Source organism: Pagrus pagrus (assembly GCF_965226575.1).
Source record: "Pagrus pagrus genome assembly, contig: HAP1_SCAFFOLD_43, whole genome shotgun sequence".
NCBI classification, from domain to species: domain Eukaryota; kingdom Metazoa; phylum Chordata; class Actinopteri; order Spariformes; family Sparidae; genus Pagrus; species Pagrus pagrus.
In genome coordinates, this window is record NW_028175420.1 from 192,780 (window position 1) to 205,076 (window position 12,297).

At 40.9% G+C, this 12,297-nt stretch overlaps 1 protein-coding gene across 2 annotated transcripts; it reads right to left on the reverse strand.

Moving 5' to 3' along the window:
- Window positions 1-38: 38 nt before the first annotated feature.
- On the reverse strand, window positions 39-5,612 carry LOC311253771 (uncharacterized protein). 2 transcript variants are annotated; one of them, XM_084384248.1, is made up of 14 exons: window positions 5,449-5,612; window positions 5,128-5,350; window positions 4,842-4,914; window positions 4,486-4,760; window positions 4,015-4,098; window positions 3,847-3,926; window positions 3,409-3,486; window positions 3,080-3,285; window positions 2,865-2,964; window positions 2,602-2,764; window positions 2,402-2,499; window positions 2,005-2,152; window positions 1,593-1,719; window positions 39-928 (listed from the first exon to the last, which is right to left on the reverse strand). In XM_084384248.1, exons 1-14 carry the CDS (start codon window positions 5,454-5,456, stop codon window positions 576-578), a joined length of 2,016 nt encoding a protein of 671 aa, XP_084240374.1. In that variant the 5' UTR covers window positions 5,457-5,612; the 3' UTR covers window positions 39-575. The 2 variants fall into 2 exon arrangements, with proteins under 2 accessions (XP_084240374.1, XP_084240375.1); XM_084384249.1 differs by lacking the exons at window positions 4,842-4,914; window positions 5,449-5,612 and having other exon boundaries at window positions 5,128-5,208.
- Window positions 5,613-12,297: the final 6,685 nt, after the last annotated feature.

The following is a 12,297-nucleotide window of genomic DNA, read 5'->3' on the forward strand; positions in this document are numbered from 1 at the left end:
CAGTTAATATTCACAATGAAAAAATGATAAAGGCCACAGACCGCATTATGTCCATATTTATTGTTGTCAAGTTAATTTTTGCTGACGATTTAGTAAAAAATCCAAACCCCCACAAAGTTGATTTCACTTAAATGACATGAATTTGCCATACACATGTTGAAACTAATGTGTATGTGGAAGACTGAACAATTTCAACTTTTCAATAGTACACGTAACCTTGTAATTTGAGGAACAGCATCACATTTCAAGGTTTTACATTACATGTACATTTGTCAGTGCGCTGTAAACAAAATGCAAATACAGAGTTCTTAAATGACCTTTTTTCAAATAAACTGTTAGCAGTGATCCCAAACTAAAAAAACAATGCAATGGGAGAATCAAGTGTGAAGAACCAAACCGTAATATTGAGCTGTTTTTATGGTTTGACTTATCTGTATTTGCTATCTGTATTTTTTTTATTAAGACTCTCACAGAACAATAAATAGCTCACTGAACAGATTTAACAAAAATGCCAAAAAAAATTCACAATACTGGCTGACTTTCAAGTAAACATCAGTGGTCACAAAACATGACCTCTACACACGACCGAAGTCTCTACCCATTCTGATTGCTACTGTCATTATATCTCTGAACTCTGTGTATGTTTTCATATGTTCGACAGGAATAGTTATTGTATTTGTGCAGGCACTTACAAGTGGGAAACAAATGTGGTGACCAGGCATTTTCTCATTACAGTGGTGTTCAAATATTAGATTTATTTTAAAATCTGCCCTCTCTGATGGAAGAAGGGGCTTGTGCCTTTGTCCAGTTAACCACTGCATTACTGTTGGGACAGACAGGCTTGCGTGCTTTTGTTGATTCCAGTGCCCTTCACTTAGCAGCTCCTCTTGGGTCAGAGGCTCACACATTTTCTGGTCTTCATTCTGATCTGCATGATAAAACAAATCAGAGTATTTCATTACAATGGAGTAAAAATCCAACACTGCAAGAAGCCAACCCTATTTACCAATTTGCACGATTAATCCCAAAGGCCTATTTCAACTAACCCTACTGCATTCATTTCTATTTAATATACACTGACATAACTGAAAGATAAAAACAAAAGGTAGGAATAGTCCTAGAATAATGTAATCCAAAAGAATACCAGGTATACAGTATGAAATCTTTTGATTACATTTGTAGTGTACTATGTTGTCACCACAGGCATATGTTTCCATTCAACATTGGAGGGGACACATAAGCTTAAACAATATTCCTGCATTCTGGGAATTTTTTTTTTTCTTAAGAAACATGTATTTTGATCTATTACTTATGTCTTTGGGCTGTGGAGGGCAAAGTCCAGAAAGGCTCTAGTGAAGTTCAAAACCTGGACCATTTTGCCATAAGCATTGCCACCCGCCATTACCCACAAAATTAATGTTTCTAAAAAGGAAATCTATTGATGGTCCTTTTTGGTGGAGTGCTATAATAAGTGCCAAATGTAGGTCATGTACATGGAATCATATTCTGCTCTACTCATTTTAGGTAACAGCTGTTTGCATGGCAAATATGTATAGTACTTTAAAATGTGAGAAAGACAGGTTAAGTCAAACCTGTGTTTTCCAGGTCTTGTAGAAAGTCCTGGAGGAAGTTGATGATGGCATTTTCTCTTGCTTGCCTTGGACTTCCCTTCTCACTCAGCTCAGGCACTAGGATACTCATTATGTAATCAGCATCCGGCTGGGGGGGGGGGGCAAAAGGGGGGAAAAAAGGAGGAGGGTTGACTACACATATAGGAACACATAGAAACTTTGAAAAAAGACCACAGGTCCACATTACATATGACTTTGTATTCTTCAAAAACAAAAAAGGTTAAGCAAAGCAATAACAGAAAGTCATAAAAAGATAATGGTATCAATCATAAAGAGATGCAGCTCTACTACTACATCCTGTAGGGTTTCTAAGCATATTATCAAGTCATAGCAGTAAAGCAAATCTGGATGATTTAATGCCCAGAATCCTTACTCTGTCATCGTCCTCTTTGGGGACAAACAGGTTTGAGCAGAGAGTTTGATGCTTCCCAATCACATCCAGAAGGTTGTAGACCTTCATCCCATTTCTAATTTGCTGAAGCATAGGAGTCAGACGCATTGTAGCATGCAGAACAATGGCTCTATTGAGAACAGGGAACAAAGTTTGTCTTGATTTGCAGAAGACCCATAAACAAAAGGGAAATACATGCTTTTTTCCACACAACTAAATTAAGACTAAGACAAGGCTGTACAAATTTATATTTTAAGTTCAAATGCTGCATTTCTAAAAACAGTAATAATACTATTCTGTTATAGTGGCTACTGATGCTGGGTGCATCAAAATGAATTATATAAAAATAAAAATTGTACTCTGGAAAATAAGTACGGACCTTATGATTCTGTCCTTTCGGTCCATCTTTAGCAAACCAGTGTAACCACAACTCACGATTTCATCTGTCAACTGTGTCAGATCAGTTGCTGCCTCCACCTAAAATTACAACAAATTTATTAACAGTATAGCAATGAAATACTGTACACTAAGAAAAGCCTTTAATGGTCTTGCACAGTTGTTCATAGCAGATGTACTCACCTTTTCTATGAGTGAGGCATATTCAAGATCATCCACATCATCTTTGGTCAGCTGCAGAGCATCAAAGTCCCCTGTTGCAAGAAACTGGTAACACCAATTTCTGAAGAAGCATGGTGCTGGGCCACCCTGAGCTAGGCTGACAGAAAACACTTCTCCTGCAGTTCTGCATGTCATCAACAAACAGTGCAGACATTGTAATTGTGACTTTTTACTTTTACTTGCATAAACTGCATAATGTAGGATAACTAGGAAACAATGCAAACCTGTAGAAACCATTTTCTAGGTCACACATAGAGTAGACAGGACTCTTTCCCTTCTTGCCACTGCCCTCAAACAATCGCCTCTCAATGCCATGCATCATTTCTAAATACAATAAATGATGACAGAAAACACCGTTCAGTAAATAAAAAAATATTGTACCTATGAACCTGATTTCAGTAGTGTTTGGTGCGAGAGATTGTCATAAAAGATACATTACCAGTCAAAAATTCTTTGCTTAATGCTCCAGTGTCGATTCCAGCTTCGCCAATGAAAGTCACATTGAGTTTGTTGACAGGGGAGCCCTTCTTCTGTCTCTGCCACTGAATTAGGCCTCTTTGGACGAGGTTGTCCCGGGTGATGCAGATCTTAAAATCTTTGCTTGCATCTACTTGGCTTGCAAGCCACTGGAGGACATCATCGTCACTATTAAAAAGCAGCAAGAAAAAAAGAAAAAAAAAGAGAGAAAAATCAATTACTTAACTTTGAATTTAATGACACCGTAGGAAAACAAATGACTGATGAAAAAAGATGGGGGTAAAAAATCACCTAGACATATCGGCCATAGATACGCTTCCCTCCCGTAGCACACAGCTGTCTGTACTGTAGTTCAACATGTCCTGTAGACTGACAAGGATCAACAAAAACACATTAAAACATTCAATTTGTATGTAATATTCAGTATAATATATCAATGTTTATGTTTCAGCACACCTGAAAAACAATGGTAAAAAGGCATTCTACTGATGTTATTTTGGACCTATGTGTCAACCTAGATGCCCATTGAGTAACCTTGCCATTACACTCTTGTGTTATCACAGCATTTCTTGTGCATTATGAAGGCTAAAATAAAGATGCAAATTATATTTAAATTAATCCCAAATCCCTGATATAGTGCATAGTAGATATATTACAAGGAGACACAGCTTTAACAAAGACAATATGTTGGGGAAATAAAATGTATGATAACATGATAGAATGGCAAACCTTTCCCCACACAGGCTTGCATGCAGAACAATTTCATCTGATGGAAAGCAGCCACAACATATAGGGCATTCCTTTCTATCCTGTAGACAACAGATATTCAAATCAATTGCACAAGGTCTCTGTCTGCAATTTTACATATCTTTCAAGATATCAGCTCAAAATCATTACCTGGCCACAATCTCTGGACTCTTTGTTAGGGTGCGCAAGTGGTGAGTTTGTGACAGAAAGAACCTCGAACTCATTCTGCCAGTCCTGTAAAGTAACAAACAGCTGTATCCATAAATACATAGGAGGAGAAATAATCAATGCTACGACATACATAGAAACAATAAAAATTTCCGGACACTTTTTTGCAAACAGTGTATTATCTCAACTGTCTATAAAAAACATCTGAGGAACTCAGAGCACTTCATGATGTTCTGAATTATTACAGTACAGGGTTTAATTCTTGCTTCGTAAAGTTCAAATGTATCATTGTTAGGAGTATAGTTTATATATAAGATATTGAGATATGTTTTATGTGTTATGAAATAGTGTTACCATCTACAAAACAATGTGATGGTATTTTACCATTTATTACACTGTGATTCCCAAATATATGTACTGTTTCGCCATATCTTCTCTGTTATATGCATTTACCTCATCATCATCATCTGCTGCAGACTCCATACAACCCTCGATGTGCAATGCTAGGATATGCAGAGGCATGTTTTCTTTGCACACTTGGCATGCAGCCTTAGGCATTTTTTGAAATTCAGTGGCATCAGATGGCAGTGGAGTAAGATCAAGGTCCTGCTGCAGTGGAACAATGTACATGGTCGTCTTCCCAGCACCCGAAACACTGCGAATCAGTCTACCTGTATACCCGTCTACATCAGGAGGAATGGCAAGCAATTTTCTTCTACCGTGGCCACCTGCAAATACAGAAAGTGAGAGAAAGAGTTCTGAGTGTTCCTGCACCATCCAAAGGAAAGGTGTTTGAAAATGGTATGCACCTGAAGCCTTGTAGAACAACCACCCTTCCACCCCCTCCATTTTGGGATATTCTTCAATGAGAATTTTATTTACCTGAGAAATCAATAACAGAAATGAGAAAAGGCGGTTAAAAAAGGACAGTATAATAAAACGAATAAAAGTATTTATAACTAATACTTTAAATTGTTTTGTATAGTAATAGCATCACAATAACTACTGTATATTGACAAGTTTAATAGTGTGCATGCAGTTGGACTGTAATGCCAAAATTATGATTAACTTAAATTTAAAGAGTGGTTGCAATACCATTGCATGGCTCATATCATCCGTCAAAGTGAGGGACCTCTTCCCCAACCCTGCTTGGCTCAACTCCAGCTCTTCAGGTGCAGAAGGCGTGCTGGTACAGCCCTTATTCACCAAATATACATACACACTGAATGGCTTACAGACTTTCGGCTTCCCTTGAGTGGTTTGTAAGGGTGAAAAGCGGTTTTTGCCTTTCCTTTTGGTAAAGAAGCCAGGAAATGACCTGCATGTGGGAGGTTAACAGATGAAAATAAATCAACATTATGAAATATAATTTTCCATCAAATAAGTCAAACATATGATCACAAATAAATTAAACACCTGGTCATCTCCTCCTGCACTGTTTGTTTTGTTGTTTGTGCTTGTCGATTCTGTTGCTCATGTGACTGCACTGGATTCTGCTGTGCTGGGGTGTGATGCTGCTGAATATTTTGCGTTAGCACGTTTATGAGGCCTTGTGCAGCAGCAATAACACTGGCCTCTAACTCCTAAAGAAAAAGAAAAGAGACATAGTTAGTTATGCTGCTATAGGCCTAGTCCGGGGGACAATGACACACTGAGCTTCTCTCTCCTCCCCTCTCCTCTCCTCTCCATCTGTATACATTATGCCTGTATACATGCCCCATCTCTGCATGTCACTGACTTGCTTCTTCCCCGGAGTCCTTGTGCTTTCTAGTCCTACAGGCTCCCTTGGATCCTGGCCGCGCCCGGGTCGTGGATCGTGGATGCGCCCACTGCTATGGCCCTGCCTGATCGTGGATGCGCCCACTGCTATGGCCCTGCCTGATCGTGGATGCGCCTACTGCTATGGCCCTGCCTGATCGTGGATGCACCTACTGCCATGACCCTGCCTGACACCCACCACTACTGTCGCTAATATTAGTCACATCTCTGTTACATACGTTCCACTACTATTATCGTACTGCATTGCTACATACCATCCTTGCCATTGATCATTACTACTGTTATCACTAGTAATCACATTTCCATGTGCATTTCATCATTATTGCTGTAATACATCTTTGTGTACTTTCACTCCTGTCAACCATCGCTTATAATTGAATACATTGTGATCTCGTTGATCTGCTCTGTACATGCGACATCTATTGCACGTCTGTCCGTCCTGGGAGAGGGATCCCTCCTCTGTGGCTCTCCCTGAGGTTTCTTCCACATTTTTTCCCTGTTAAAAGGGCCTTTTTTGGGGCAAGTTTTTCCTCACTCGAATCGAGGGTCGAAGGACAGAGGGTGTCGTCTCTGTACAGATTGTAAAGCCCTCTGAGGCAAACTGTGATTTGTGAATTTGGGCTATACAAATAAAATTTGATTTGATTTGATTTGATTTGATCACAGGGCTGGAGAATTAACGCTAACTATCATTAACCACAGATTAGCTAGCCAACACCTAATAACTTAGCATTGGTTTCAGTGGACCGCTGCCAAACCAGCACAACAGCCGTTTAAAGTTAACTTTCACTCGGCCAGGGTCTTTGTGAAAAACACAACGGCAAAACATCACAGGGCTGGAGACTTAACATTAGCTACCATTTACTCAGGGTCCACATTTAACTTTCTGGCTCATCTGTCAGTGGCAGGTAAACTGAGAAAAGCAGAGCTGGTAGTCACAGCTCAGTAAGTTAGCTGCTCAGACTCTCCATGACCGCGCTGGAAACAGAGTCCGCTGGAACATTTTTATCGTCACCAGAAGCAAATTCGCGGCCCTTGTAAGAGTTATTGTGGCATACCTGCGTTGAAGCTGAGCTAGCGGCTCAAAGATGAGACTCTGTATGGTGTGTGTGTGCGTGTGCTGGGGATGTCAGTAGCTTAACTACACAGCCGAAGCCCTGCTGTTTATCATGTCAATGTTAACGTCCCAGGCTATGTTACTGTTAGCCGCTGTTGTGATGTATTATTACTTGGCAGCAACAAGTATTTACCGCCAGGCCGGTGACACATGACATTAATTTATTTTTCTGCCAAAACCGACTTTTAGCCGTGTTCGGCGCTTGGCGGGTGTTTATTTTTGATCCTGCATTAACCACAGGTTAAGTTAGCCAACACGGCTAATGTTAGAAACTTACATGTTCCAGCGGACCTCTACAAAAACAACATAACGGCCGTTAAAAGCTAACCAAACAGGCCAGGTTGCATGTGAATAAACATGTAAATAGCAGAGAAAAAAAACAGACTTACTTGCGGTTTGGAAGTTCCCGGTGGACTGGACATTTTAGCAATGCCACCATGCCAGAGGCTTCGGGCTGATGGCGGGTTGCGCACTTCTTCAGGATGCCGATATGCAAATTATATGCAAACCACGCTCTACTTGCCCCTCCCCTCAGACCCCTCCCTCTCGACGCCAAAACAGTGACAGAAAGTTGAAACTGAAAATCAGTGACACTGAAAAAATACTGACATTGTAAAAAAATCTGTCACTGAAAAAAAAGTGACATGAAGAAAAAATCTCAAGATTGTCATTGAAAAATACAAAAAATCCCAATAAAATAAAATAATAAGATTTTCAGATTTTAATTATTTTAATTAGTTTCCTTTTTCAGTGCCAATACTTGTTTCAATGCCAATACAACTGTTTTCAATACAAATGTTTCAATGCCAATGTTTCCTTTTTCAGTACTGGTTTTGTTTTCAATGCCAATTTTTTTTTTGGATGCCAAATTTTAAAGTCACCGTTCTGGCTCCATAGCAGAGGAGAGAGTCGTGGGTACTACAGTGAGCCACCTCACCCAGGGTTCTGTAGCCATACCTGCGCTCCGACAGAGGAACCAGGCGATTAAAACGGGTAGGAAACATTTGTGCACAACTGGACACAACCTGTTCAAACTCCTCCCCTCTGGTAAGCGCTGTGAGCTCTGTACGAGGAACCCAGTGGTAGAAAGAGTACTGAAAATCTGTGTTAAAGTATGAATACAGTTACATTACTAAAATATTAAAACTAAAACTCAATTTCAACTTCTGGTCTTAAAATCAGAATCAGAATGAGAAAGAAGTTTATTGCCAAGTAGGTTTTCACATACAAGGAATTTGTTTTGGTCTCGAAGCTATGTGTGCCAAACAATAAACAATAAATAGACAACATGATAACGAGACAGACAGAACCATAAGTGATAACAAAGTGAAAGAGATATGGTGTCAGTGGGGGTCAAGCAAGAGGTAAGAGTCATTTTCAGTGTCAGTGTCAGTGGGGGACCGGGCATTGTTTTGTGAGGCCAACTGCAGTCTGCAGCCAACTGCAAAAAAAATCATACTTAAGTAAAAATACTAAGCATTCTTCTCAAACGCTACTCAGTATGAGTTGCCTTTTTAGCGGTTGATGTTTCACACATTATCTATAGCATGCACGCTGTTCAGCCCAGTGGTCATGGTCACCTCTCCAAACCTGTGCCTGCAGCAGAATTTTTGTTTGTCCACATATGAGGGTTTTCATTGGCCCAAAACTTCCCACAGGCCATGACTGTGATTAATAGTTAGATCAGTCACAGTGTCAATAACCCTCTAACACCAAAACAACCATTTCTAGACTATATTTTTGTAGTTTGAAGTCACTGTTTTTAATATGCCTCACACCTGTTACCATTATCCTTTCAGTGTGTCATTGTCAGGCTTAATGAATCTCTCATCCCTAGTGTAGTACTAATGGTTCATTTGTGTTCTGCCAAGAAGAAAGCAACGAACTAGACTTTTTTGTAAATTTTCTTCAAGCTTTTCTGCAAGCTCTGTTTTTTTCTGTCCCCCTCACTCTCTCTCATTTCTCTCATCTTCCTCCTCCTACTTTCACCAGGTCTCTCTGCTGAACCATTCACCCTCCAGCAACTAATCGTTCCTGACCTGTTCAACAATGGTTATCTGTTTGTGTTATGGAGAGTTTTTGACAATAAAAAATGACTACACCCTCTAATGTTTGTTATGTATTTACCCTGTCCAATTAGCCTAAAATACTCATAGAAACACATTTCATATACTAGTAATGTACTAGTATGTCTATCTAACTGAATCTTCACTCTCAAGCAAATGTTTGAATTAACAGTAATATGTGGTGTAAACAATACATATGTGGATTGTCATTTCAGACTATCTGAAGGTGGATCATAGAAAATACCCCAATACATTAATTTCCAACAGTTGTTTGATACAATGATTCAGACTGAATTTTTTATACGAAGTAATGTATTGTTGTGTTCTCCTAGTAAAGGAAGCCTGTCAGGAAGTATTGTTTAGTTGGTTGGCTCAAAGTTTCTGCTATCGATTAGTCAGACTGGCTACGGTGGCTGGGCTTACAGTAGCCATGTTAGCTAAGGCTATTGCTTTCATTAGCTTTAAGTAGTGTATTGGCCCAAATTTAGACATATTACTTTGCTATCATATTGCAAGAATCCCACGTGTAATTACTGTCTATATGCCTACATCCCACCAACATAACATCCAAAAGAAACACATAGCCTACGTTCCTTTATTTACGGCAATGTGTTAAGTTAGCATTGTTAAAAAAGACTACAACAATGTATACATTTATGGCAGCACTTGTCGTAAAACCAGCCCAGCGGCACTACATTTGCATATCCATCAGGGGACGGTACCCATCCAGCAGTCTCTCAGAAGCATAACGCTCTCTAGCAGCACACACCGTCATGTGTCGGCGGAATATCAGCGGCATAACAGCGGCACAACAGCGGCACACCACTCCTAGGAACGGTATAAGAGTCTGGGGATCGGTATAAGCCACTGAGCAGCAATCGACATAAATTTGGCCACCTCTACGAGGAACGGCATAAGGCTCTAGGCATCGGTATAAGCCGCTGAGCAGCAATCGACATAAATTTGGCCACCTCTCCGAGGAACGGCATAAGGCTAGGCATCGGTATAAGCCGCTGAGCAGCAATCGGCATAACTTTGGCCACCTCTCCGAGGAACGGCATAAGACTCTAGGCATCGGTATAACGCAAAAGTTTTGCGTCGACAAATTTTTATTGTTGACATAATCGATTACGTCGACTAATCGTTGCAGCCCTAGCCAACACAGGTTTGTACAATCACGAGGGCCAGAGGACGTGGTTTCAAAGAAATATACTTTAACAAAATGGCTTAAAATGACTAAAGGAGGGTTGCAGGCTTAGCTGACCCAAGGGGGAATATGCAGATAGAGCCACCACACTGGCAAAAGAAACAATGGTGAGCTGGGGCTCACCATGGCGGCAGGGAACTCAAAAAGGGACAAAATCCAAACTATAAACCAACAGTGCACTGCAACCAAAAGACTGTGTCAAACACCACCACCAGGGGAGGACTGCCACTCGCTTGGGCCTCAGCACCTGTTGTAAAACAAGAAAAACACAAAATTAACACAAGGCACAGTGTGGGGACCTCTGGGGGAATCTACGGTTTAAAAAGCAAGAAAAGGAAACCAAATACACAATTAATCAATTAATTAATACCAAAGAAACCCAAAGAAAATATCAGAACAAAATAGAAATATTTTATATATCACAAAAAAAAAGGAAATAACAAATTCAGTTTATAACTAAGGAATTTAAGAAAATTAACACCACAATATAAACCAACTTAGGTTTGGATCAAATATTAAACAAAGAAAGAAAATAATATTTTAACCCAAAATCAGCTTAATGCAATAAAGACAATCTAAACTATTAGCAAACAAATAATAAACTAAGTGCAACCTAAATTAAATCCACAAAACAATCTTTGATATTTAAATTAATAAAGGAAAATAATGTGTTAAATCAAGAGAAGACAGGTGAGCCAACTCTGCTGGACTCGGACTGGATTTCGTGGTGTGGGTACAATAATGGCGTGACGCCTTCAAACTGGGCCTGAGGCTGTAACCACATACAGTGACCTGAGACAGTATGACACATCTCAGTCCACCTGGAGCCGAGCCAGGACAGCAGCAACCCTTATCATGGTGGCCGATGACTGGAACGCACCAGGACGCCAAATGGATAGATGCAGAACTAGGAGAACGGGGGACCGCTGGTTACGGCAGCCTCGCTGCACAGCAAAAGAGAATGTGTCACAACTAGGGCAATAAGTGAAAAACTGCAGCAGCAGACAAATACGAGCAGCATACCTGTGAGCTCTACTGCACCCAACCTGCTCGCGCCCGCCGGCTCACTGTCGCTCCCAGCACTGCAGCGGGAGGATGAAGCCCCAGAGCCAAATAAATTTGCGATGAAACAGCAGATAATAAAGGGTACCTACCTTAATAACACGACGGGGAGACACGGACATGCACGCCGACCAACACGCCAGACTCACCGCACAGCAGAAGCAGATCGGGAGAGCGGCGACCAACACACCTGGTTTTAATCACCCGCAGCGCTGCCCCACATTAACCTGCACAGGCTGGCACAGCGCCATGCAGTGACCAGGGGAGAGATGGCTCACCCGGCCACATCACCCTGTTGCCGAACATGAGGGAGATGATGGACGAAATGCGCTCGGACATCCTCAGTAAGTTTGATACCACCATCTCGGCAGCAGTTAAGAGAGATCGTGGCGGCTTTGGAGCCCTTTAAGAACAGACTTGCTTTATATGGCGAATCGATCACGGACCTCGAGCGCTCAGACAATGCTCACGACATGGAGCTATCCGACCAACCGCCACTGTTGACTCCCTGTCAAAGAAATGCGAGGACCTGGAGGGTCTTTCAAGATGGAATAATGTTCGTTTAGTTGGCCTGCCTGAGGGCACAGAAGGTCCTCGTCCTACCGAGTTTGCTGCCCAGCTCCTACAAGACATACTTGGTCTTGATAACAAACCTATGCTGGACCGGGCCCATCGCACTCTACGCTTTACATCACAGCACTCCTGACACTATTTAGCATGTTAACTTGCTATTGGGCTGCTACTGTTACTAGTCCTGAGGACTACACTTGCCATTCATCCTGGATGTCATGTTTTCTTAATGTGTTCAGTGAACTACAGTTCTGATATGACACCAATTTTTTTATTTATTTATTTATTTATTTTTCTTGTTTACTCCTGCCAGTCTTGATTTTCTTCAACAAGGCTCATGGTGACCACTAGGGCTGGGCTATGTGGACCAAAAGTCATATCCCGATATATTTAGGCTGAATATCGATATACAATATATATCCTGATATTTTTTCCGCAAAGTGAGAGCAAGTTTTAGCAAGTAG

What these genes read in the sequence shown, in the direction of transcription:
- LOC311253771 (XM_084384248.1), bottom strand. An exon ending in GCAAGCCTGTGTGGGGAAAG is followed by an intron (nt 3,487 to 3,846) that starts GTTTGCCATTCT and finishes GATCCTTGTCAG; the next exon opens with TCTACAGGACATGTTGAACT. An exon ending in CCAAAGAGGACGATGACAGA is followed by an intron (nt 1,720 to 2,004) that starts GTAAGGATTCTG and finishes CCCCCCCCCCAG; the next exon opens with CCGGATGCTGATTACATAAT.